The 25,758-nt window shown below is 49.8% G+C and overlaps 1 protein-coding gene across 2 annotated transcripts in view; it reads left to right on the top strand.

Moving 5' to 3' along the window:
* Positions 1-25,758, top strand: part of macrod2 (mono-ADP ribosylhydrolase 2) — a 257,408-nt gene that overhangs the window by 147,898 nt on the left and 83,752 nt on the right. Inside the window, exons 5-6 of one of the 2 annotated variants that reach the window (XM_018740110.2) lie at positions 10,683-10,799; positions 15,581-16,250. In XM_018740110.2, the coding sequence (XP_018595626.1) occupies positions 10,683-10,799; positions 15,581-15,639 (176 nt within the window). In that variant the 3' untranslated portion in view covers positions 15,640-16,250. Of the gene's footprint in view, positions 1-10,682; positions 10,800-15,580; positions 16,251-25,758 lie in introns of those variants that run through there. The other variant, XM_018740111.1, reaches the window with a different exon arrangement.

Genomic DNA, 25,758 nt, shown 5'->3' with positions numbered 1-25,758 from the left:
CCGTCCCAGGGCGGGCTGCGGCGAGCGAGACGGTGACCGGAGACGAAGCCTGTCAGGTCCTTGGTGTGTGGGGGTGGGGTGGGAGTCGGATGGCTGAGATTGTGGCGGCGCCGATGGGACCTGGGTTCGCCTTGTGTTCCAGACGTTCGCAGCATGGGTACGGAGGGGGAATGCGGGGAATGCGGTCCAACCCCTGAGCGCAGGACGCAGGGACCGCAGGATCCCGCTCACGTGCCCGTATGGGACCCCCCCCTCCCATCCCAGGATGCCACAGGCCCTGCCCTGTCCTCAGCTGTCACCGTCCACGAGCGCGATCGCGAGACCGGATGACGGTGCGGTAACCCGACCCGCCGGACGGCCTGCTGTCACGACCCTTGGAAACAAAGCGGCGTTTTCTTTGAAGGAGCTCAGCCCCCCCCCCCTTTTTTTAATTAGAAAAACGCAGCTTTTAAAAGAACGGTCTGCAACCTTGTTATTGTTATTTAACAGTAATGAATCACGATGAGGTTCAGGGTGCGAGTGCTCGTCCCGCTTTTAAGGTGTAAATTTGCCGCTCGTGGGATCGCGGTGCCGGCAAACGGAACTCACGAAAGGAGTTGGACTCGCACGATGGGTTCTGGCGCTCGTGTCGCATCGCCGCCGCCGGACGAGGAGAAAGCCTTTAAGGCCTCTGGATCCTGCTTCGCTCCAGAACGAAGGAGCCCCACCCGCCCCCCTGCCTCTCCGTACGTCGTAGTTCTTCATTAATGAAAGTTACGCTTTACTGTGATTTTACTTTTGCTGCAGTACAGCTTTCCTGTCCCTCGATGGACCTCATTTCTTCTGTACAGTTGCCCGGCTGGGGGGCGGGGGGGGGCGGGGCGGAGATGATCCTTATTTCTCATGGGAAAGAAACTATGTACTCAAGGACTCCTTTAGCTTACATTTGTTTAGTTGTCTGACACTTTTATCCAAGCAACTTTGAGTGTTAATTTACCCGTTTGTACAGCACGGGTAATTTTACTGCAGCAATGTAGCATAAGTACCTTGTTCAAGAGTACTCCAGCGAGGAATGGGATTTGAACCTACAACCTCCGGGTGCAAATGCAGCAGTGCAACTGCGCTACTAGGTACCCCCCTACACTGATAACCCTGATTTACCACCCAAGTGTTTGGAACACAGTCCTGCTGCGGTTGAAACGAGTCTCCAGATAATACGATACCGTCTAAATGGACCTGCACTCTACTTATATACAGACAATTGGGGGGGGCGATTGCGGTCGTATCCGCGCCGGGGGCACGGCACGATCATCTTTGTTACACAGGAGTATTTAACCATATTTGTGGTAATAATCGTTCTGCTGAGAGTGTGTGCAGTTTGCACGTTTTTCCCTGTGTTTACACCTGTGTTTACTTTACACCACTGATGTGCACAGAACATGTACCTACATATCTGTGGATGGTGGGGAGGGTCAGATGATGGAAGGGTATTTATTCTGGGGGGGGGGTAAATTGTCGGTAGGTTAACGTTGTTAAGTTGCTTTGATTATGATGTTTAAGAGGCTTTTTGGATTTAAGTGGAGACTTTACATTTCCTGTTTTATCTTTAGAATTTTGGTGTTTTATCACTTTGTTCCATTTCATGATGATCACTTTGAATAGTAATGTGCTGCTAAGTCGCTTGACTGGAGCTCTGTCTGTGTGTGTGTGTGTGTGTGTGTGTGTGTGTGTGTGTGTGAGATTGCTTTTTATTAATACTTCTTTGAACTGGGTCGGGAGAGCGGTGGCGCAGCGGGTTTGAACCGGGGTCTTCTCTGTGGTGGGTCTGGGGTTTGAGTCCCGCTTGGGGTGCCTTGCAGTGGACTGGCATCCTGTCCTGTGTGTGTCCCCTCCCCCTCCAGCCTTGCACCCTGTGTTGCCGGGACAAGTGGTTTCGGACAGTGTGTGTGTGTGTGTGTGAGAGAGAACTTGGACAAAACAGCAAAAATGCTGTAAAGGAATCGATGGCGTTCAGTCCCAGAGGGAAGAGGGGAGAAGTGTCGACCCCAACACCGCCGGCGTCACCCTGACATTTCAGGAGCCGCCCGTTGGCACACGGGAAACTGATGGGCGTCGACACGACGGGATTTGACCATCTTCGGATCCACAGGTCTTTAGCGCTCAAATACAACTCAATACAGTGTTAAATGAAACGGAATAGTTAACATTCGATAAAACGTTAATTTTTAATTGGATTTGATCGTGGCGTCTAAACCCTGAAATGTGCGGGATTTTGAGTTTTGCAACAAAGAAGCTTTTTGTCTTATATTCAAATACTTCAGAGGCCTGGAAAAAAAGATGAAAAAATAAAAATAAAACGACGGAAAAAGGCACAGAACGGTACAGTATTTTTATTCCTTTTGTTTTGCCACTCAGCGTTTTACGAAGAGACGGGAGACGCGGCCTGGCCTCCGTTCCCGCTGCTCACAGCACATTTTTCCCTGAGCTCCTCGCGAGTGCAAACAAGGTGTCGCTCCCACAACCTCGTGTGCTGCCGCACGGCACTCGCTCCTGGATCAAAGGTTCCTCTGTCTGCTTTTCGTATTTTTTTTTTTCCCCTTTTTACTACGCGTTACTCTGTTTTCCAACGATTGTGTGTTGTGTCTCGTCCGGGTTGATATTTCGCAGTACACGTAGTTGCAATCCTGTCGACTCTCACTTTTGACCCCAGAAATGAGCTCCCTGTTTCCCTCAGAGCTGCTGAATCCCTCCTATGTTCAAGAAGGGTCTTGAGCCCGTCTGTTGAGCCGCTTCTCTCCCGATCTCCTGACAGCTCCATAAATCCGTCCAACACCATCTAACTTGCGTAGGTAGAGTCGAATGAGGTCCCTCTGCCCCTCAGAGCTGCTGAATCCATCTCAGAATTCAAGAAGGGTCTCTAATATATCTCTTTGGGTTCAAGATCTCTACTGATCCAACATCATCTGCTCTGATTATTTATGTGTTTGCTATTTCAGTGTCATCTCTGTAGGAGCTACTGGAGGGATGTGAACCAGCAACATAGTGGTGTGAGACAGACAGGTTGCGCCCCAATAATCCTGTGTCTGTGTCCGAAGCTCTTTGTCTGCTGCCGATGCCCTTTTGTTTACTGAGCTGTGTGTCGCTTTGCCCTGGTAATGAATAAGTGCAATAAGTCTGCAGCGTCTCCGCACTGATTGTCCTCGCTTGGCTGAGCGCCGCACGTCTCCTAAGTCCCGACTTGCCTCGTACCGCCGGCTTTGCTGCGTCGAAGCGTGCGTCGGATTTTGTGCGTGCGTGGCACTAAAACGCCAGTCTGGCGCTGCGAGGCAACGCGATGCGACAGGATCCCCGTTCCGACACGTCGTCCTTCCTGACTGACAGCTCCGCAGCTAATTGTGTTAAGCCTCCATTGACAGCGGGATTAAAGCTGGCACAGTAACGATCGCTGTCGCGTCTGAGGATTCACGGCGGAGCCAGATCCGCTTCGTCTTCGTCGGCACCTCCCGCCGCTCGCCGACCGGATCTCTCGCCGCTCGTGGCAGAAGAACGTTGGAACCGAAGGGCCCCGATACCATAGCGTGTGCCGGGGGGCCTCTGATTGGCACCCGATCGATCGGGGATTAATGTGCGTCATTAGCCCTTGCTAGCGAACTCCTCCGGCCGAGGAGCTGCTCCGTTTGCGCCGAACTTGCTGATGCCGACAGGTCTCGGTATCACCCCGTGGGGGGGTTGGGCAATAGGAGAAGCCCTTGAGACGTTCTCCTCTGATGAGTTTGATCGATTCCTGATGGCCGTTCATTTCCCACGGCAGATCAAAAAAACATCTGGTGAAAGAGCCATGAAGGCAGGAGAGCTCCCGGTTCTTCTCATCCGTCCGCTCGAGGTTTTACACAGAAGAAAAGGGAGCTCTAAGAATGGGGGGGCTTCGGGTTTAATGTCCACGGAAGTTTGGCAAGACCTTGCGGGTCACCTGTGACCCCCCCCCCCGGTCACCCCCCACCCCCAGGTTTGTGCCCTAGCCTTTCTTGAGGCTCCTCCCCTTTATTCAACCTTGCTCCTCTACCTGCTGATGCCACTTTGGCGACACTCTTCTTATTATTTCTCGGCTTGGATACAAAACGAGGAGAAAAAACCCACAGAGGAGCAGAAAATAATTAGTTGGGAAAATTGCTGCTGACACACTTTCTGCAGAAAGTGAGCTGTTGTCACAAAAGCAAAGTGAAACGGCGAAGTGCTGGATGACGCAGGGGGAGGGAACCGCGTTCTTACTGTTTGTAGGACACAGGAGCACCAGCCCTTGTGGACAACATCCAGGAGGTGGTCAATTGCCAAGGTCACCAAAGAGCATTTCTCAAAGAGGCTGGTCTGGTCTGGTTCAGGGAAATCCGAAGGGTGCTGGTTACGGTTACGGTTACGGTTTGGGTTGGGGTTGGATTTGGGTTTGGGTTTGAGGTTTAGGAGACGCATCAAGGTTGAGGTTGTGGTTGGAGTCAGGGGTTGGGTTAAGGTTAGGATTAAGGTTGACGTTAGGGTTAGGGTTAGTATGAGGGTTAGGGTTAGGGTTAGGATGACAGTGGAGTAGAGGATGCTTTGGGGAGGGGTTCTCCGGGATTTTTCCCAAGATGGAACGCTCAACGGAATGGAGTTGATCTTCCCTCTACCTCACAATACACCGAGCAGTGGGGTAGATCGCTGCGCGGCGGGGTACGTACTCAGACACTCCTCGCCCCTTTCACTCGTACCACTACAGAGATGTGGGTCCTGTCTTTGGCACACGGCTTAGCAGAGGCTTTCGCTGAGCCTCAGCACCACAGCTTTTCTCTACAGGCTTCAGATGAGCGATGGAGGGATTCAAACCTCCCCGATGGGCTGGATAAGTTAGCAGCCAACTGCAAACAGTGGGACGAGGGTTCGCTTTCATCTCAGGCTTCTAAGGAGGACATTTGTGCCCGAGAGTCGTGTCGTGACACATTAGAGACTAAAGAGGCGAGACGCGGCGGAGCGGTGCTGCGGGCAGGACTGCCGGTTGTTGTCTTTACCACGGTAACGCTCCTGGTTTCGTCTCCGCCGCATAAATTATTTATTCAACTGGCAGACATTAATTCCAGAACTGACTACAACACGTGCCTCTACGCTGATTTACCTGTTTATCCAGCAGGGTAATTTTTACTCTCGTGGTTCAGGGGAAGTACCTTGGGAGCTACAGCAGGAGGTGGGATTGAAACCCGCAACCTGTGAGCCCAATCGAAGCGATAATTTCTCTCGCTCACACAATTTCAGTTCTGATTTCAATTTTGTGTGCTTTATCAGCATGACACATTGATACACTTGTATTTCCACAGCAAAGCTTGAGCAGTTTTATGAACAGGAATATTTTCTAATGAAAAATAATAAATAAATAAAAAATGAAATACACATCATATATTACTCTCTCTCTAATTTGAGCTGTGTGCCAAAGCAGCTCAGTTAAAGTACTGTGGTTCAGGTGCTGCTGTGCCCCCCCCTCCGCCGCCCCGTCGAATTTCTTTCAAGTGAAGCTCTTTAGCACCTCAAAGCATTTATGGAAAAAAGTAAGAAAAATCATTAAAATGTAAATGATTTCGGAGGAGAAAGGTCAGAGGTCTTTCATTGTGAGGTCTGACAAGAGCATCATAGAAGCGCTTCTGAGATGCACGTCTCTCGTTATTTATGTCCTTATTGTCCACGTTTCTTCCCTCTTGGAGTTGCTTCATAAATCCAGCCATCACCTCGCGTGTATGGGAGGGAGGGAGCGAGGGAGCGAGCGAACGAACGAACGAACGAACACGCGGCCGCACTCCCCCCGTAAGCGCCCAAACCTGTCGGCGGGCGAAGCAGGTTTCGCGGGACGCAGCGGTCGATCGGCTCGGCTCGCGCGGCCGCGGCGGCTGTGAACGCCACGCTTAGCTAATGAAGGCGACGGCCCTTTTCTGCGTAATCGCACCCAGGTCTTTAACTCGAGAGTCAGCTGGGAATTACCTCGAAATCCCAGTTATATTGGAAAATAAATTGGTGGCAAGATTGCATCTGGGTCGCCGTGGGGCTGCGTTTTGCGTCATTGATTTATTTTTGATGTGTAAAGACTCTTTGGGGCGGCTGGGGGAACAACACACACAGAGCAGTGTGTTCGGCACTTAGGGCGAGGGTGAGGCCTGCAGCTACACCTTGTGCCGTCGACCTGCTGGAAGGATGTTGCACCGCTGCGGCCGGACGAAACGTCGTGAGGATGCTCGCGATCAGCGTATCGATCGTCCCGGAAGACTGCAGGTGGACGTTCCTCTGGCTCTTTATTTCAAAGCGTCTTGCTCTCGAGTCCGCCGTTGTGCCGCTGAGTCCACAACCTACCAGAATAGGTTTCGTATCGAAGCGAGGCTGTTTGCAGAAGGCCGTCCGCAACACGTGCGGGAAACCTTGGGCCAACGCTTCTTCACAACCGCTGCTTTAATGGATCCGGTCCCAGTGTTCTGGTGTGCACTCAGTTATCGGTTCTACAGCGAGCGGTTGGGTTCTGCAACACTGGACCAGGCTTTGTTTTCTGCTGATTTTTGGCAGCGCTCTGGGATGCCAAGAAACCAGAGCGTGGGTCATGTGACCACCAAGAAACCCGAGGTTGGGACCACGTGCACGGTCTTCCTTTGTGTTCACATCTGATCATCCTATGAGATTTGAGGAGAATCCTTCCCTGGACTCTTGGTTTGAAAGTGTTCAACTGTTGAGGCTGTATTTGTATCGATGAGTTTCCCACCTGCTGGTGTCCATTTCGCTGCAACACTCCAGCTGCTGGCAGATTGAAGTCCCCAAAAAATGAACGAGTCCTTGAGTCCCTGGGTCAACGCTTCCTGTGAACCTCTGGCGATTGTGGTTGGTTCTGCGGTGCTGGACCAGGCCTCTTGCTCCTTTAGTCTTTAGCAGGATGCTGGAATGCCAAGAAAGCCGAGTTTGGATCATGGGCCCGGTCATCCCACACAGTTGATGGCCCTCTTTGCACAGGAGAATGCCCTCTAGTTGACTTGAGTTTCTTGTGACGGAGTCTGTCTCAGCCCTCCACGCTTTACACACACACACTGAAACAGACACAAAACGACCCAAACCCTACCCCACCACAGTATTACCTTTAAACTTACATTTTAAGTCCATGGGAAAACTTTGAAAGCCAGTTGAACTTAATCTGGCAGGTTCGCTTAATACTTAATCTCAACCATGGTGAATTGCTTCCCTTGATAGGATGAGAACGTCTTGGTCTTTAAGACGGCGCACACTGTATAAATATTGCCGTTTTCATTTTTTATTTATGTTTTTGTATTTTATGCAAGCTTTTTTAGATCCCGCTTAGAATGTGGAGTAGGGAGGGAGTGTTGCTTTGTCCCTCTCAACAGCAAGGAGGCGTGATGGTGAACATAGTGCATTAGTGCTGGTGGTACTGTCCATGCTGACCGTGTTCCTCAGACCCTCATCGTCTCGCCTCGCCTCGCCTCGCCTCGCCACGCAGCCGAGAAAACACCCCTTCCACATCACCAGTAGAAGGCGCTCTCCGGACTTTCCGACTGGAGCCGAGGGCGGCGGCGATCCGGCGGTCGGACGTGGGCTCCTTCGGCAAACACGGCCTTCTTCGAATCCTCAACGCACGTTCCGTCGTGGGACAAAAAAAGATTTTGCATCCAGCAAACTTTCTCTCTTCCCTCTTCCCTCTTCCCTGGGATGGATAACCTTGCCCGGTTTAACTCGAAATGAGTTTGTTGAGAGAAACCGGAGCGCTGGGATGACGAATGGCCTGGATGCAACTCTGCTTTTACCGGCCCGACACACGGGCGCCTTTGCATAACGAATCGGATCGTAAGGAGAGCGGGACTCTATAGGGTAGAATACGGTACATATTTATAACCAAACATGGGTGCGCTTCTTTTCCTCTGAGCTGTAATTAAATGATCACACTTTCTGTATAAATTTGCATTCTGAACACATCCCTTATAATGGCGTTAAGTGATATGAACGGTGGAGGGACACGCGCGGCCGTGTGGGTGTTCTAATTTGTGCGGTGACGCCGCCTCCTCCGTCTCACGCGTTTCCTCTGTGGCTGGCGGCGAGGCCGTCCTGCTGAACGGAGACTCGGGGCAGCCGTGCAAATCGCCCTGGCGGTCGGCTGTTTAGGAGACGTGACGTTGCCTCGAACCCCCGACCGCGTATAATGTGCGTGGCGTGTCAATATTTCATGACCGAAGGCTCATTAGTGTCGTCTTGTTGATGGATGCAAAGCGCCGCCGTGGTTTCATTTCATGTCGGCGCACGGTGGGACCTGTTTCCATGTGCGGACATCAATTGCCGTGTCACGCCATGTGTCTCCACCCACCGCCCTGCTCGTCGAGCTCATTTACTTTTTAACGAGGCGTCACATGACCAATTTCGCCGGAGGCAAAACACGCGGCCGGTGCCCTCGCGTAACTATGGAAATGACCGGAGACGACGTGTGACGAACAAATGTGGTGCCTTTCAAAGTAGTTTTCCGAAAATTAATGTACGTCCGCGTGTGCAGACCAGGAGAAACGGCACCAGCGTTTCTGCCAGCAGGTGGCGTAGTGGTTAGAACAGCTGCTTTGCTCCAAAAAGACCCAGGTTTGACTCCCACCTCCTGCTGTAGTACCCTTGATGAAGGTACTTACCCCGAGCTGATAGAGTAAAAACCTCCCTGCTGTGTAAAGGGGTAAATCAGCGTAAAATGCCGGGAGAGCGCGGTGCCGGAGAGGTCCGGCAGAGCCCACAGGAAGGAGCTTCCTAGATTGCTTTTCATGACGATGGGAATCGGTCTCCGTCGACTCGCCGTCTTTCACTTCATTAAAGATGATTGATGGAGCTGAACTTTCCGAGCGGGAAAATCTCCTCTCCAGCTGCTGCGCATCTCGCTCGGCGGACAGGGGTTCGAGTTCCGCCTGAGTTTCAGAAAAGATCGGGATGAAATGTTCATGGCGGCGTGGATAAAATAAAGAGGCGTTCTGCGCCGGCCTTCCCCGTCTTTATCGAACGCGCGGCACGGGGCCTGGGGGTGGCGGTGGCGGTGGTGGGGAGTTGTCGAAACTGGAATCCCAGGATGTAAAACCTGTCCACACTTTGTTTATTCGCAAGTACACTGTTTTACTGTTATTAGCCTCATGTTTATTGTGCTCTGGGTGCCATAAACCATCTGTCCTGCTCCGGGACGACCGGTGCAGCATGTAAAACGCCGGTGAGAGCAGCGACTCGCTCGTTTCTCAGGATTAATTTCGGCAGGATTGTCGACCAAGGACGGGGGTAGGGGAGGCCACGCTCTTTTGCGGAAGGGGGGCGTCTGTGATGCGGAAGGGGGGGATCCGTAGCGGGGTGTCTGGCACGTTTGGATTTCCACCCCTTTTACCACATCCCGGTAAAACCCAACGGAAACGCAAAGGAAGGGACCTTAGCGCTGCGTCCGTCAAAACGATGCTGACATTGTCTTGTGCTCCACAGAGTGCGAGTGCTGGAAAACAGGTGTGGTGGAACAGCACGTAGCGCTTGTGCCTCACAGATCTCGGGCTGCGCGTTCGGGCGTGGGTTCCAATCCCACTCAGCCTGCGGAGCCTGCTTGTTCTCCCTCTCTTCCTGTGGTATTCCTCTGGGCGCTCTGGTTTCCTCTCACAGTCCATATGTGAGAGTCCACACCCTGCCTCACGCCCCGTGGCTCCGGGATAGACGCTGGACCCCCGCGGCCCCGCACCGGACAGGCAGCTGCCGACGATGAAAAGATGGAACGCAACTCTGCGCCGCACATGTGAATGCAGTAAATTTGGCAGGAGTCGCATTATTTTGACAGAAAATGAGTTGTTTTTTAGCTTTTAAGCAGGTAAAAAAGTTGCTGGAGAGGTTTAGCCCGAGATGTCGGTGTTTAAGTGCAGGTGTCTGCGGTGTCGCGCTACCGGGGGACACGTGGGAACGGGGTACTTGGCTGAGCTGCTAGAAACAGAATGAAAAGCATTAAAAAAAAGAGAGAGGTGGGCACTGCTCAGGTGTGGGGAGGGGGGAGGCAACAGCAACAGCGACAGCAACAAAGCTTAAAATGGTAATGTGACACGAACGCCACTTACCGTAATTCGGGAGCATAATGATCCCAGACTTGATCGGACGAAATGGGAAACATCTGCTCGGCATTTGAGCCCCTGATTGAACAATTACCGCTGGGTGTGCGCCGGCATCCCGCTGCTCTCCTCCGTCACATTCTCTCGCTCCTTCAGCCGCGAACTTCGCACCCGTGTTGCGGGATAGGCCCGTCCGCTTCGAAAAGACCTCGACAGCTGGGTCGGGACACCGTCATCTTCCGGATTTAGTTTCGTTTGCGCTACGAGCGTGTGTTTCGATCGAAGTGTTCGGACGGAGGGGCTGCGATTTGCACATTTCGCCCCTGTTGCGCACATCGTGAGGAGATGCGTCCCCTGGGGGAAAGGGGCCACATAAATATTAATAGAGTAATGAATAAAAAACAAAGCATATTGGTGAGCATAGATAATATTCGTCACCTATGTAATAGTGTCGATGAATAATACTGAATGAACGGGAAGGGAAAGAGCAACAAGTCAGAACCATTTCGGGAGTTTAGTGTCGTCTAGCGGCTGATATCAGCACACGGGACTCTCTGATTCAGCGTTTAATCCTTGCGTGTGTGTGTTTTTGCTCTCTTCCAGTGGACGGCTGCATACACAAAGCGGCGGGACCGTGCCTCTACGATGAGTGCCACACGCTCAACGGCTGTGAAACGGGAAGAGCCAAGATCACCTGCGGCTACGACCTCCCGGCAAAGTGTGAGTGCGAAGGGTTCGAGGCTTGGGCCTCTTCGGACCCCCGTTGCGTATTTGAAGCACCAAACCCATCTGTTGGTGTCACCGAGGGTAGGGTTTGCGATGAAGTCCCCTTGGGTTCAGGTCCTTGGCGACGTTGCTGTGGGAGGTTCCTCATTTCCACCGAGACGGGGAACAGCTGTCCCCAGGTGTGTCCTACTTCTTGTGCCGTGCTCATGTTTGGACATTTTTGTGGACATCGCCGTTTAGAGCCTGATCAAGAGTAAAGATTCCCGTTTGGTTGTGTCGGTGAGTGATCGTGTGCTGGGTCGTCGAGATGCTCTGCAGAGGGATGGATGAAATGACGCCTCTGGCCTGTGGTCCCAGACGAATACCTGGGCAGCTCCATGTCCTGGTGCGACGTCCGCGGTCCGAGGACCTCCGCGGGTCCGCTAGGACAGACGGGTGTGTGGACACAGCTGGAGGGAGGGAGGTGTAGCGCTTGCGATGACCCCTAATGCCCTCGTCACTGCTGAGTTGCATCACGAAGGCCCTTCCTGGCAAAGCTGAACAAACAAGCGCTCTTAGACGTGTCCTTAATCACCTGGACAGACAGAGCGATCACTCTGCTGGGGGTCGCAGGGCTCCACCCTAGTGTCCGAGAGGAGAAAGTCCTAAATATTGTGACGGCGTTCTTACTTGTAGCCTCAGTACACTTTAGTGATATTAATGCGCCTCTCATTGTTTGCAGAGCAGCTGTGTATGAACTCGTGTACAGTACCGGAGTACAGTACCGGAGTACAGTATGTACACGAGTGCTAAGCTTAGTTATCAGCCACCTCTGCGAACTCAGACCCAAACTTGTCCCTCATTCATGCACGAAAAGAGTAAAAGTGAAAACGAGCGCTCCGGCTTGGCTCCTCGTGTTACGAGTGTGAATTGGAAGCGAAAGTTTGTTTCTAACTAATTTTACTGTTGAGTCTCAGTCGATTTAAAAAAAAAAAAAAAAAAAAAAAACAGGGTAATAATGCGCTTCTCCTTTGATTTAGTCGCTGCTCCGGTTCTCTGAAATCCTTGCTTATAGCTACAACTAAAAAATGCTTCGAAAGGCTTTATTTGAATATTTTGTTAAGTTTGAACATTTGAGGAAAAACTAATCTAAATTGCAAACAAATAAAATAAAAACCTGCCGTCTCCACCCTCCTTTACCGCACTGATTGTTGAGTGACTCGGCCCGTAAACGTGGTAAATTCTTCATGTCGGTATCGTTCGCCGACACTCAGGAATCAGACAGGAGCTGTAAAGACCGTGGAAGCGAGTCGAATGAAGTCGGTCGCTTTGGTGCCCTTTACTGCCATCTACTGGCTTGGTGGGCAAACACAGTTTGAGTTTCCTTCCTTACAACCAGAAAAGTTACATGTAGGTGAAGAAAATGTAATGAAAAATAAATAAAGTGGAAAATGTTTGGATCCTTGAAAATTCCCAACTCAGCTGTTCGTACGTCCAGAAGGCGGAGCATTATTATTATTTACTGCATTTTGTTTCCCCTATTTTGTTGTGTCGTTCGTGTGGAAGCTGCCGCTGCTGTTGAGCGATAAAACCTCCGTTTCATTTATCCCAAAAAGTACAGGATGTGCTAAAGGGGGGTGGGGGGTGGGGGTGCATAATTATAATCTATCAACACTTTAATTGTTATATTACGGAACGGCGCTGTGTGGTGCGGCGCCTTCGTTATTTGTCTGTGCCAACTTCACACGTTCAGAGCCGTCTTCACTGGATCTTCTCCGTCCCGAAAAGTGTCGAGAGCTTCGGCGGCCCTTCCTTTTCCGGAAAAAAGAAAAAAAAAAAAAAAAGGTAATCTGCGGGAGAAATATGGCGGCTGCTTTCGCCAATCCATCTTGCTGTAAGGAATCGGGCGAACGCGCTGTTTTGTGGCCGCAATGGATGCGCTCTAGTACAACTATTGACACTTCCTGTTCTTTTTTTTAACTTTCACCTCCTTTTTTCATTATCGAGGGCTGCGCTCGGTGCCCGCGGCCGGTGCATTGAGGGAGCGGCAGCCTTTTTCTCTCCTCATACATGTCTTGCAGACACTTCACCCCCCCCCGACAGCAGAGGGGTGCGCCAGGCGTTGCGAGAGGTACCCCGTGATAATCAGAGGCATTGTGACGGGGATAAAGAGTTTACGCACAAGGTTTAATATTGGCGGAGCCCTCGAGAGCGTGTGAGAACAAAGCTCATTGCGAGGGCCGGCGCACACAAGTAAACGCTTGATTGTCGCCGCCAGCCGCTGCCAAATAAAAGCGCTGTTGCCAGATGTCAGCCAAAAGTAATTGTGGCGCTCCGGCGCTCCGTGGCTCCTCTCCAAACGTCGTCCGTTCGCCATAACCGATTCGGTAAGGCGTCGGGTCCCCCCCCGTCCCCGATTGTGTGCCCATTACAACGCATTGGACTCCGCTCCTCGTGCTGCAAATATCATCATCATCATCATCATCATCTTCGCATAACAGCTGTTTCTAAGACGATGGATGACATCGATGGCTCCTGAGGCCGATATAATCGCAAACTGTTTGTTACAGAGACCGTCCGCCGCACCAGTCCCCTATCGGGTCTCGGCCCCCGCCGCAAACGTTATTTGGCTGCGTCATTTTTTCCCGCCCTTCAACGCCAGTGAGACGCTGCTGCTGGTAATATTTTATCGTTGACCTTTCCATCGCTGTGAGTCAATGAGGACGGATGTCGCTGTTTTACTGTAACTGAGGATTTAATTATGTTGGAGAGGATTATTGGAATGAAAGGGCACCACCAATTGGTCTGAGCAACGGCCGCTTCCTCCCAACTGCAGCTTTTTAAGTGCCTTTATGAATGGACTCCGACCTCTCTCGCCGTCTCAGGCCTCTGACCACCCGCCCGGAGAACCCCGGTGCTTTCCAAGCCCACGCGTGGAATATCAGGCAGTTTCAGCCTCTCAAGTGCGCATCATATTCCATAACACAATAATGTGAAATTGTTAGGGGACATTACGAACACCGGTGCATTAGTGTAGAGCCTCGAACAATGTGTTTATGAATGTGTCTCCAGCTACAGCCGTTTCTGTGTAGTCCTGCTGCTCTTTCCACGTCTCAGTCCACGTCACATCTTATAGATACTCAAACACGTCCCTCGCAGTCATTGTGTGCTGTCTCTTTGTGTCATTGTCTTCAAAATGTGTTACTCTGCTGTTACCCTGAACTTTGACGCCGCTCGGTACGTTGAGCGTGTGCGAATGAGCGTCTGCGACGCCCGGTTCCCTGCAAACACCGTTAAAGTTATCTTGTCTCAAAGTCCTGGGGCCCTTTTAGGTTGAACTTTAAACTGACAGTCTGAAGGGAAGGAAGACCCTCCGCAGAACGTCAAGATCTTGATGACCTTTCCCTTGGATTGTGTTTGTCTTTCCACCTCTTATTGGATCCTGTTGCTCTTCTTCTTCTTCTTCTTCTTCTACTTCGTCTGCTTTTTTCTCCACTTCTTCTTCTTCCTCTTCTTATTATTTTTATTATTATACAACATAGTTTCTCCTGTTGAACGAGACCAGCTGAACGCACTGCAGTGTCAGTAATTGCCATCAAGTTGACGTTGCCTCCTATTGACCACATATATAGGTCTTCCCGAAAGTTCCGTCCTCCACTTGTGTCCTCGGTGTTACAGTGCTGTGTCCACTGTCACTCCACTGTCCTCTTCTTCTTCATCTTCATCTTCATCCAACTTTCCCATCACCATCGCCGTCTTCTCTAGAGAATCCAACCTTCTCATGACGTGTTCAAAGTATGAAAAGCTCAGTCTCTTCTGCTCTGACTGGACCCAACATCCACCCGTTTGTTCTCCTGCCTCTCCCTGGTGCTCCATATTGACAGTGGATGCTGCACACTAAAGCCTGAGTGCACAGTGACCTGTTCTTGTGGAAGCATTAAATAAGAGTCGGCTTCGGCGGGTGGAAAGCAGCGTTTTCCCTGCCGTTTGCGCTCAGGCTCTCCCGCATCCGTGCAGATGGTTGGAACCGTAAAGTGCGTTGCCTGCAGCCGCGAGACAAAGCCAGACTGCTCTGCGCGAGGGGAGCGGGTCGGGGCCATTGTTGCCATGGTTATGTGCAGTTTGTGCGGGAAAAGCGTACGTGCGTTTAATAATTTATTTCCCGCTGATGGATCCAGAGAAGGTTTGCTGAAGCCATCTGCACGCGCGTCTGCGTATATCTCCGTGTAATAATGGTCCGCTCTTAATTTCTCTTTCTAAGTGCCACAGGAGAAGGTGACAGATGGTCCGTTTACCGTTTATGTCTTGGCAGAGTCGGAGGTTTCCGATGCGGAGGCCTTTTTTTCCTTTGCCCCAACGTGGGGAAGCTCCTCCTCAACTCCAGCGCTGGAAACACACGCTGCTCTCTTGGCCGACGCGCAGCTTCCTGAAGGAGCCCTTTCGAACGCTTTCTCGTGTGGCCTGAGGCCCCCGTCCAACCGAAAGCCGGGGGCGCTGCACCGAGGGACCTGTCTCCTCCTACATCTCGGCTTTCCTGTCCGCCTCGTCTTCCTTCCATCCGTTTCGCAACTTTATCATCCATTCCAGTGTACATGTTCCTTACTGTGTGTGTGTGTGTGTGTGTGTGTGTGTGTGTGTGTGTGTGTGACTCGGGAACTGCTACTGAACTGAGAGTCTTGCACAGGTTGAAATATACATATATTTACACAGTCATGTATTTTCCGTGGTCAGATTACACCTGTCTTTGAACTATGAATATCTGCTCTGACTTCTCTCTCTCTCTCACACACACACAGGGCCAACAGGTGGTGTTGTGGTTCGAACAAACACCTTACCCTCAAAAGGCTCGGTTTAGAATCCCAGCTTGATCATGGTACTTGATCTGCACTAATACAGTAAAAATTACCCTGTAATGTACCCTGTAAATCACTGTAAACTGCTACGTGTTCAAGCCTCACGCTGTAATTGCAAGAAATGAAAAGTACACTGAAGACTCGCTCAACCTGCACTGCGGAGCTGTGTGTGATGAGAAAGTTTTCAGCGTCACTCACATGTTACACTCGAGTGGACGGCGGATGGAGACGTCCCTCTGCGCTCGAGTCTCTACCTAATGTGGAAAAAGTAAGAAATAAAGAGCGCGAGGAAGGAAAGACGCCATCGGCGCTGGAATTGAGCTTCCTCTCGTGTTTGGGCGCAGAGGATTAATTCCCCCCACAGCGTAGTCTCATTGTTTTAAACGTCTGGATGTGAGACGAGGAGAACGTTGTCATTCCTTTTGAAGGAATTAAAATAGTCCTTCTCCGCTCTCTATTGCGCTGCTTTGAAATGAAACCATTTGCGATAAAAAAGGAAAAAACAGCTTGGAACTGTTGACATAAATGAGCTGCTCCTTTCCAAGTGCCCAGTCACATCTTGATTTAATTATTAAGGACTGGCTGGGAATTATTAATAAATTATGGTAATTACCCCCTAGCTGTAATGGAAAGTAGCTAAATAAAACAGCGTCTGTTATTCAAATTTAACAAAGAAGCTGTGTATTTGCTGTTACGTAACTCTTGTGAACGGAATCTGTTGGTGTTTAAATATTAACCTTCATTACATAAAGTTGAGTGTAACATTGCAATTAAGGCCATTCCGAAAAGTCCTTTTTCTGCGAAGGCATTACTGGGAGAAGACAACATTCGGGACGCTTGTAGTTCCTTTTATTTGATTTTCTTTCAATTGTGGCATAGCTGCTGCCGCACTTTTTCCCCTTTGTTAACTCCAATTAAAAGTAGAAAGACTAAATAAATCCACAGTTTAACATTTGCAGAGAAAAGAACCTCAATACCAACACACAACTCAATATACTCAAAGCACAAAATCATACAAAGTTCGATGAATACAAACAAACATTAAAAACCGGATAAAACATCATATACCAGTCATGACAACTTTGCTTTAGTTCATCACAGCGATCATCCGAAAGCCAAAAATTCCACAGCTCTTACATTCAAAAGCACAACTGCACAGCATCAGTACTCCAAGAAACCGCTGGACTCCAATAAAGTACTCATGAATTTCACTGTCTGTCATAAATATCATATGTTTAAATCACACTATAAATAAAAAAAAAGAAATACAACAATAAATAATTTTCAATAGACAGTGCGCTGCTTCACATTTTCTTTTTTTTTTAAACTTTATTTAATAAAGTTATCAATAAAATACACAACCAAAAACAAACATCAAAAAATCCACAGTCAAACGAACCCAAGAACCATTTTCCTACAGTTGGTCAACAAAATTACTAAAGAGCCATTACATAAAATACATTATCAAGACAGTAACAGAGTCTTTCCCATAGCAATCCCCCTTCCTGGCTTCAAAAAATAGAACTGACCCATGTCTTCCCCACACCGACATACCGACGAAAGGACTGTCCCCCAGTAGCAGCTCAACTCAAGTCATCATGTTACATACATGCATCCTTCAAAACACATGAACATCCTTCTAAATTGCAGTATAAAACTTGATCATACCTCTAAAATCAGACGAATAAATACCGCCGCACATTTCTTTGTTTTAATGTTTTGTTCGCAGATCTGTGCTGGAGGCCTCGTCTTTGTTGTGGCGACATTGTCGACTGTTACAGAATACACGCTCACGGTTTGCAGGAAGAAAAAAAAGTCGCCGAAAACGGGAGAGAAGGACTCCCCAGTAAGTCCCGTCCACAACACAGTCATTGAGCGTACAAACGTTAACCGAACGCGCGAAAACGCCAGCCGGAAATGCACGAAATAAGAACCGACTGAACCGCAGGGGTTGATGGGAAGGCTCCCGCCAACCCCTAGGCTACGTACATGTGAAGTGTGTGTTTTGCTGATGTAACGTGCAACGTTCCAGAGGAATCAACGCATGTCTCCAGACGTCCCAGCGTTGAGAGCGGCCCTCCGGCGAGCTGCTCCATACGATATCTTGTGCTCATACGCTAAGTGTTCTGGGAAAAAGGCGATTGGCGCCGACCCAGCGTCTCCATTAACTAATCTTTGACGATAAAGTCGCGCATCAATCATCGCGCGCATCGCTCTCCCTTTTACTGCTCCGCGTGAAGTCAGAACCGAAGACTTTATTTTGTCCGTTCTCCACTAAAAAAATTACTTCCTATAAAACCAGATTGAACAAGAGTTAATCTCACATAACGGTGTTGGAATTTTCACTTCGCTCAGTTTTTTTTTCTTTGGCAATAAATACAAAAGGCAAAACAACATCAGTAGAGATCATTGATCATTTAGCCGTCATCCAGACACGCTTTGAATCGTTCTGAACTTATCTGAGCTTATTCTAAAACGGTACTCCAGTACAGAGCGGCGGCTCGAGCACTCGCTCGCGGTTCGGTCCACTTTTGGTCGCGGTGGCGTCAGCCTCTGGGGCCCCTGCCGTACGGCGCTTCGCACCAGAGTACCGTACCTGCCGATGACACGCGGCTCCTCAGATGTTTGATCTTTCTCTGCTTCGCCTCCCTCGGCAGGAGGTTTCTCCAAATCCATGCTGCGTGTGGGTGTTTGCTTTGGGAAACGGTCCCGGCGAGAGTGGAAAAACGCAGTAAAGCAGACGGTACCGCTCTGCTTTAAAGTTTAGCGGTTAGAGCCGTTAACCTTGCAGCTTGAAGGACGCGGGTTCAAATCGCACCTCCAGCTGTAGTACCCTTGATCAAGATACTTACCCTGAATTGATGCAGTAAAAGTAGTCCTGGTGTATAAATGGGTGAAGTAGGTGGCTCAATGTTAACATCGGTCAGTTGTTTAGGAGACCAACAGGGCTCCAGTAGGAGCACCATGATCACCTGACTGGGCATTGCGCCGACTCGCCTTTTTACACCTTTTCCCACATTTTCACTTTTGAAATAAGTTTGTCCTCTTGTTCCACCTTCTTCCAGCTCCGTTCCCCCATTTTCACTCCTTTTTCCCTCCCTTTTCCACCTTTTCCCAAATATTCCCTCCTTGTCCCACCCTTTTCCTCATTTCCCCTATTTGTCCTTCCTTCCTTCCTTCCTTCCTCCCTCCACTCTTCTCCCTCCTTTTTCTGCCCATCCCCCACACAGGCCTGTCCAGCTCTCTACAGTTCCTTGTTCCCAGCAGAAAGGGTTTGTTTTTCAAGCCCTTGCCGAACCTGCCAGCGGTTATAAGCCTCGCTGCTCAGCGCAGACTTTCCCCAAAAAAGCTGTTTTAAACAGGTTGAGAAACCTCAAGTCAGCAAGGATGTTCTCAGGGCACAAGAGCGTTGTGTCAGAATGAGGCCCGACTCGATTCCGGATTCTGGGCCCAAATTGACGCCGGTGAGAGAACAGATCTGTGCAAGTTGTCCGTCATCCAGCAGTTGGCCTGAAGTGCTGGAGGGGCATCTCATGGATGGATCGAATAACTCTCTGTCTGTCTCTGTGTGTGTGTGTGTGTGTGTGTGTGTGTGTGTGTGTGTGTGTGTGTGTGTGTGTGTGTGTGTGTGTGTGTGTGTGTGTGTGTGTGTGCGCAACAGTGTTAATGGAAGCACATTGAAAGGGGCAGCTGATAGTGTAGTAGTTAGAGCTGCTTCTCTTGGATCTGAAGGACACGGGTTCGAATCCCACCTCTCGCTGTAGTACAGTGGCTCAAAGCACTTATCCTAAATTGCTCCAGTAAAATTACCCAGCTGTATAAATGGGTAAACAATAGTAGGTGAGTCAATGTTCTAAGTTGTTTTGGAGAGGAGCATCAGCTAAATGAGTCGGTGCAATTCGGTGCTGTGCTGTTTTCGGTAAACCAAGAGATCGTCCCCTGCCTGTTGTTCTTTGTACTCCATGAACATTTAATATTCGCTGTCGCAGACTTCATTAATCTTATTAGCAACAGCAGTTAAATATCGGGTCCATTATTTTCCTACCCCCACATGCACCTAAAGCAACATGCATGTTGTGGTGCACGATGCTGTCGCGCCGATGTTCCTCGGTGAGGGCAGGGTGCGTGTCGGAGCCGCTGATTTCTTGGAGGGAGAATTTTCCGACTCAGAAATACAGTGCAGGTGAAAGGGCTCGGGGTTCCTGTGAAGAGTACTGGACTTTTTATATCAAAAGCACAACCGACGTGTACTTGGCCTGCAGAACTACTTGACTGCACCATCGAGGCCTTAAACATCTCATTTCTTTGCTAGTCACACTCACGGCCTCCCTATATACCCCGAGCCCCACCCCCTTTCAGATCACACCGTCTTTAAGTCTTCCAAGATGACACGTCACGGTCATTCCTGTATACACGTAGATGTTCGCTGAGTATATGGCATAATGAGATCTTGAGAGAGATACATAAATATGCATTGAAATAAATGGAATACATGTAACCGGCAACACAGTGAGCACCTCCGGCGTAACGGTACGTTCCCAAGGCGCGGGCGGGCACTTCCCACGAGGCTCTATAAAGCCAGTTCGGGTTACTTCTGTTTGGCAGCGAGGGAGCAGTCAATAGTACTACAAAGAGGCAGTTTGGGAAAATAGCAGGAACAATGTCCAAAAAGATGGGTTAAAGTGACTGGTGTTACTGCGGTACAGTGTACAGTGTACAGTATGTACACGCTTACGGAAACGGCGTGTGAATTTTCCCCAAACGCTCAATAGTGGTAATTGTTAACTGTAGCAACGTGGCCTGACACTGCATGTATGTGTGCGTGTGTGTTTCCGCACGGGGACAGGGTGACGGACACCTCGGTGCACATTGATTGTATCGAGCCGCAGCGTTTCACGGAAATTGCATTTAAGCAGAGAACTTGCGTAAAACGAAACGAGCCGAGTGTAACGTGTGAAAGGGGAGCGTGAGCCGAGGGGTCTGGCTTCTCGACCGCTTTTGTGACAGATAGTTAGTTCTTTGCTGGTTTTACTGGCTGGGTTTTTATTGTATGGATTTTAAATGTACTTTTTTCCCCGCTGTGAACGAGTTGTCATTGAACTGAAGTGATGAATGGAGGGATAATGATGTCGTTTTGGACGGGCTGAGCTACGGGACACTTCTGTCTCGATATGTCCGTTCTGATCCCTATATTAAAACGCGAAAATAAAAAATGTGCCTTTTAAAATTTTGTACATGTGTTGTTAAAGCGCCACTTCGTTCTTCGTGGGATGAAGGGCAGTTTCTGTAGGTCCGGTCCGGTCCGGTCCGCTCATCCTCCCCGTGGTCCAGGGGCCCTTTGTGGCACGCGAAGGCCTCCGGCTCCACATGGTCCAGTTTGAGTCATTTTTACCAAGAAATCAACATGCTTTGCGAACTCGACTCGGACCTCCGCGTGCTGGACGTGGGCTCGTCTGTCCGGTACTTTGCGGTAATTATTGTCACAAATATGATTACATTTCCTTCTCAGTTTTTTATTTTGGGCATTTAGTGTTTTTTTTTTTGGTGCTGCTTTTGTGTGTCCCTGAACCCAGCATTTCTCCATCAGTGACACAGTGAGTAATAGTAGGTAAATCCCCATAGTAACAGGACTCCTGCCCAGCCCCCACCCCACCTGATAGGGTGATTCCGCAGAAACTGTTAAGCAGGGAAAGCGTTTATTTTCCTCTTTCCAAAGCTCTCGATCTCACGGTCGCCGTCTTAAGTGCTCTTGAGGGGTTTACCGAAATGCATCTTTGGTCACAATCTCATTGTGTCTGTAAATTCGTTTTGCAGTCCTCCACAATGGAGCGCTCATCCCTCTGTCTATATATAAATAAATGCAGCTCTCATAAATGCTCATATATATATATATATATATATATATATATATATATATAAAATGTATATACGCTGGGACTCTGTGCTCCTCCTAACCGCAGAGCGGTGCGAAACCAGAGCCACCCTGTCTGTTAGACTTTGGGCTCCTTCTGCGTTTACTTCTCGACCTCCATCCGCCCCTTTAGTCTCCTCCTTTCGCCTCTTCATCATCTCCGTCGTGTTGGCGCTGCTTTGGACGACTCAGCTGGTTCACTGAGTGTTCGTTCATGTACATTGTTATTTAATTAATTAATTAAGCTCTAGAATGCACAGGAGGGGTGGGCACCCACTGGCACTTGGACTACCAGAGGTTTAGTTTTTTTTATTTTTTATAATTCTTATCTTTTGTGGCCAGTAGAGTCACTTACAGCTTTAATAATTACCTTGTTATTGTGGTAATTTAAAGTACATCCAGCCCTTTATTTCTGTTACTTCTCTGATCCTTTGTTCATAAAATACATTGAATTGAAATTCGCTTGATTTCTTTACTGTTTTTTTTTTTTTTTTTTTGACTGTAGTTCTTACTGTTGTTTGCAATAATACTTAAACTTTGAGTTTGATACATAAGTTTATTTGTGACCCTTTCAGTGTGCACTACTAGCTATACAGTCATACAGTGTTATGAGGGGAAACTGACTTCAGTGTCAGCTTTGGGGCTCGGAAACAGATGAAGAAAAGTTTTACCGTGAAATAATGGTAATTACGTCTTTGAGTTATGAGAAGTCACCTTAGAAAGCGTTTTTCCGGAAGGAATGACCTTGACGAGGTGGGGGAAGAGTCAATATGTGTGTGTCGAATGGAGATGCTGGGAGGTGCTGTTTGCTCGGAAGGTCAACTCTCCCTCGTCGTCGCGCCAGATGTGAGCACTTCATATTTACAGTATGTGTGCCCGGGGCGAAGCTAATCGTTAATATGTGATAAATTCTCTCCAGTGATTACATGAAAAATCTTTCCCGTGCCCTGTTTAATCGGAGGGACCGTGCCGTCTGTTGGTTTTACTCCGTTTGGCAAATAGACATTAATCATGGCAAAGTACCCGCTATTAGTGGTAACACATAGCTCATCGCGATGAGCCGAGCCTCCCCGCCCTGCCCCTCCGCAGCGGACAAACACGCTCGCGTTCCTGGAAGGTCCTGGCGGCCTGCGCCGTCCGACACCTGCCAGTCGTTCGAGAGTGTGAAGTGCGAAGGACGTCCCTCGTGCGCTTGCCATCGGTCACACTCTCGAATGGAAAGAATTAAGAACAGAATAAACAGCGATGTGCTGGCGTGAGGGACAGACGTGGCCATGTGGGTGGGATGGTGGAGAAGGGCAGCGGCTTTTCCCACACATGACGTTTAATGAAAGAACCCTGCAAACGAAAGTGGGTGCGAGGCCCCTTTAAGGCAAGAACAACAGACAAAATCAACAAGAGAAGCTTCTGGAACTAGACCACTAGACCACCGCACCACCGACTTGCTTCTCTCTAGTCTCTGCCTTAAATATACCTCTTGATTGTCCTGTAACATTCAGCAGCTGGTCTTCATTATGCGAAATTACCATGGAGTGGGCAGTGGGAGGGGCTATCAATCATGTTCTGCCCCGCCCCATATCATAGCCACGCCTCTCGCCAGCTTGCAACAGAAATGTGGGTTTGCGTGGTGGCACAGTGGGTAGCGCCGGTGCCTCGGAGCTCCTGAGCTTCACGCAGGTTCAGATATCGGTTCACATCGACTCGGTCTGTGCGGAGCTTGCGCGTTCTTGCCGTGTTTATCCGTTTCCTCCGGGTGCAAGAGCGCCCTTGCGGGCCAAGTGAGATAAGAGGCTGTCCGGCGCGGAGCAGTTCGGCGGCCTCCTCTGTGCACGTTCCCTCCGTCGTTTGTATTTCACTTCTCGAAAACCACGCAACAGTGAGGGGTTCAACGCAACTTGGTCAACGTGGGCCGCCCCGCGGTGTTCCCGGTAGGCCCGTTACCGTGACAACGAGGACAACAAATTCCCCGCGGGAGTGAGCGACGGGCTGCCGTCAATGCGGCCAACAAGCGACACGTCGCGTCGCTTTCTTCTCTCCGCACCACGCACCTTGTGCCCATAAATAAAGGACAGGCCTCAGAAGCCTCGCGCTGCCTGCTATTACTGTAGCTTTCACAGCTCTTACCGGGGTAAAAGTGCTCGACCCCTGGAAAGGAGTCCACTCAAAGTCATGTGCGAGTAATTGAAGGGACAGCACTGATAGCGGCGCTATGGAGGCACCGCCTTGTCTTTCCTCCGGGGAGCGCAATTAATCACGCCAATGGATTACAGGTGTGTGGGGAATGTGTGGCGACGGGAGCGATTGGCAGCTGGGAGGGGAGCCATGAAAAAAGTCGTGACAGATGTGAACAAGCGCGGCTTTTCATGGCCGGGAACAAAGCGGTCGGCTGGGCAGGAGCAGCATGAATCATCCGCTCTGTCGGCAGGTTCAGTCGGAGCGTGCGTGTGTGCGTGTTCGTGTGCGTGTGCGTGTGTGCGTGTGTGTGTGTGTGTGTGTGTGTGTGTGTGAGACATCACCAAAGTGCACAAATGAAGCCTTTCAGCTTTACTGTTATTCTCTAACTTTCATCCAATCGCTGGTTCCACAAAGAAAACTGTGGAAATAATTTTATTATGGCCACTGGGTTTGTTCAACATTCTGTGATGATTCCCCCCCCCCACCTTTCCACTTTTTAATAGCAAGGATTGTAACTGTGATAAAATGAAGCACAGTTCCACGTTCCTCTCATACTGATGGTAATTGTGTTCAGGAAACTACTTTTAAAAAAAAAAAAAAAAAGAAAGAAAGAAAGAAAGAGAAGAAAAAAGAAAAAGCCGCACTAGATTGCTTTTCCCCTGATGGGAATTACCTGTAAAAATAGCAAAGCGATCTCATTAAGTATGCGAAGCGCAACCGAATCGACGCCTCGACACGTGACGTTAAATGAATCGGAATGCTTTCCGTAGGACCGCTGAGGAAAGAGGACGTTTGGATGCGCCGGGTGTGTGCGCGGTGGCCTCCCGCTGGATGGGGGGCGCCGTCCCATCGCTCTGCTAGCGATCAGCAGCTGTTATTCCTCCAGAACGGCTCTAATTACTCATCCGAGCTTCCAGCCCCGTGGAAGAAAAAAAAAAGAAAAAGGCGAGATTATTGGTCCGAGCTGTTTTTGTTTGGCGTCCCGCTCCGGCCGGCCGGCCTCTCGAGGACCCACCTAATTTGGCCATTTTGCCTAAACGGTGATGCTGTAATTACGGGGCATCAGCCACCCGCCTGTCAGAGCGCCGGAGAGCGGTCATCTATCACGGGAACGTCGGGCGCGGAGGCCTGATGGGCAGCGAAGGTCGGACACTTTATAAATAGACGGGTGGAGTGCGGAGAAGCTCTCCGGCGCTGCTGGAAAATGAGTGGAAATCGCCATGTGGGTGGCGGCAGCGGCACGCCGGCCCTCAGCCGACAGCCCAGCGTCAGGAGTAGCGGGGCTTCGCTGTCCCCCCTGCTCCCACTGTGTGTGTGTGTGTGTGTGTGTGTGTGTGTGTGTGTGTGTGTGGGGGCTGCTGCTCTCCAGCCATTCCCACCATCATTATTTACATTTTTCAACTGATCTGACACTTTTCTTCAAAGCCACTTACAATGTTAAGGTACTGACAGCAATTTACCCTTTTATGTAACAGGTTCATTTTTTTTTTACTGCAGCAGCTGAGGGTGTTATAGTAGGAGGTGGGACGTGAACCTGTAACCTGTAAGTCTCCAAGTGGCTAGTTGGTCACAGTGATGCTGACGACTACGCCACCTGCTGCCCTCAAATTTCCAGAAGAGATTTTCTAAGTTCTAGTTCGACACTTTTCTCCAGAGCAGCTCGCACGGGTAAACAGCTGGGTAATTTTTACTGTGTCAATTCAGGGTAAATACCTTTCTTAAGGATTCTCCAGCAGGAAGTGGGATTTGAACCCAGGACCTTCAGACTGTGAGGTAACAGCTCTTACCATGACGGTACCATTTAGATTTATTCCACATCGCCTTTATATGACTGCTTGAGCTGCGAACCCACACTACAGCTGGTGGGGAGGGGGGTTGGGGGGGGACTGCGACGTGGAACCTTGAACCGAAGAGTCCGGCTGATATCAAGCACACGGACGTCTTCTGAGTGCCAGCAGCGATACGAAGCTCCGTCGAGTGTCAGAAACGCGAGGAGGCGCATGTGCTGTGTGCGATAGCGTAGCCCGCATTCCTG

This window comes from Scleropages formosus, chromosome 4, assembly GCF_900964775.1.
Source record: "Scleropages formosus chromosome 4, fSclFor1.1, whole genome shotgun sequence".
Classification (NCBI taxonomy): Eukaryota; Metazoa; Chordata; class Actinopteri; order Osteoglossiformes; family Osteoglossidae; genus Scleropages; species Scleropages formosus.
This window is presented reverse-complemented; position numbering and strand designations above follow the sequence as displayed.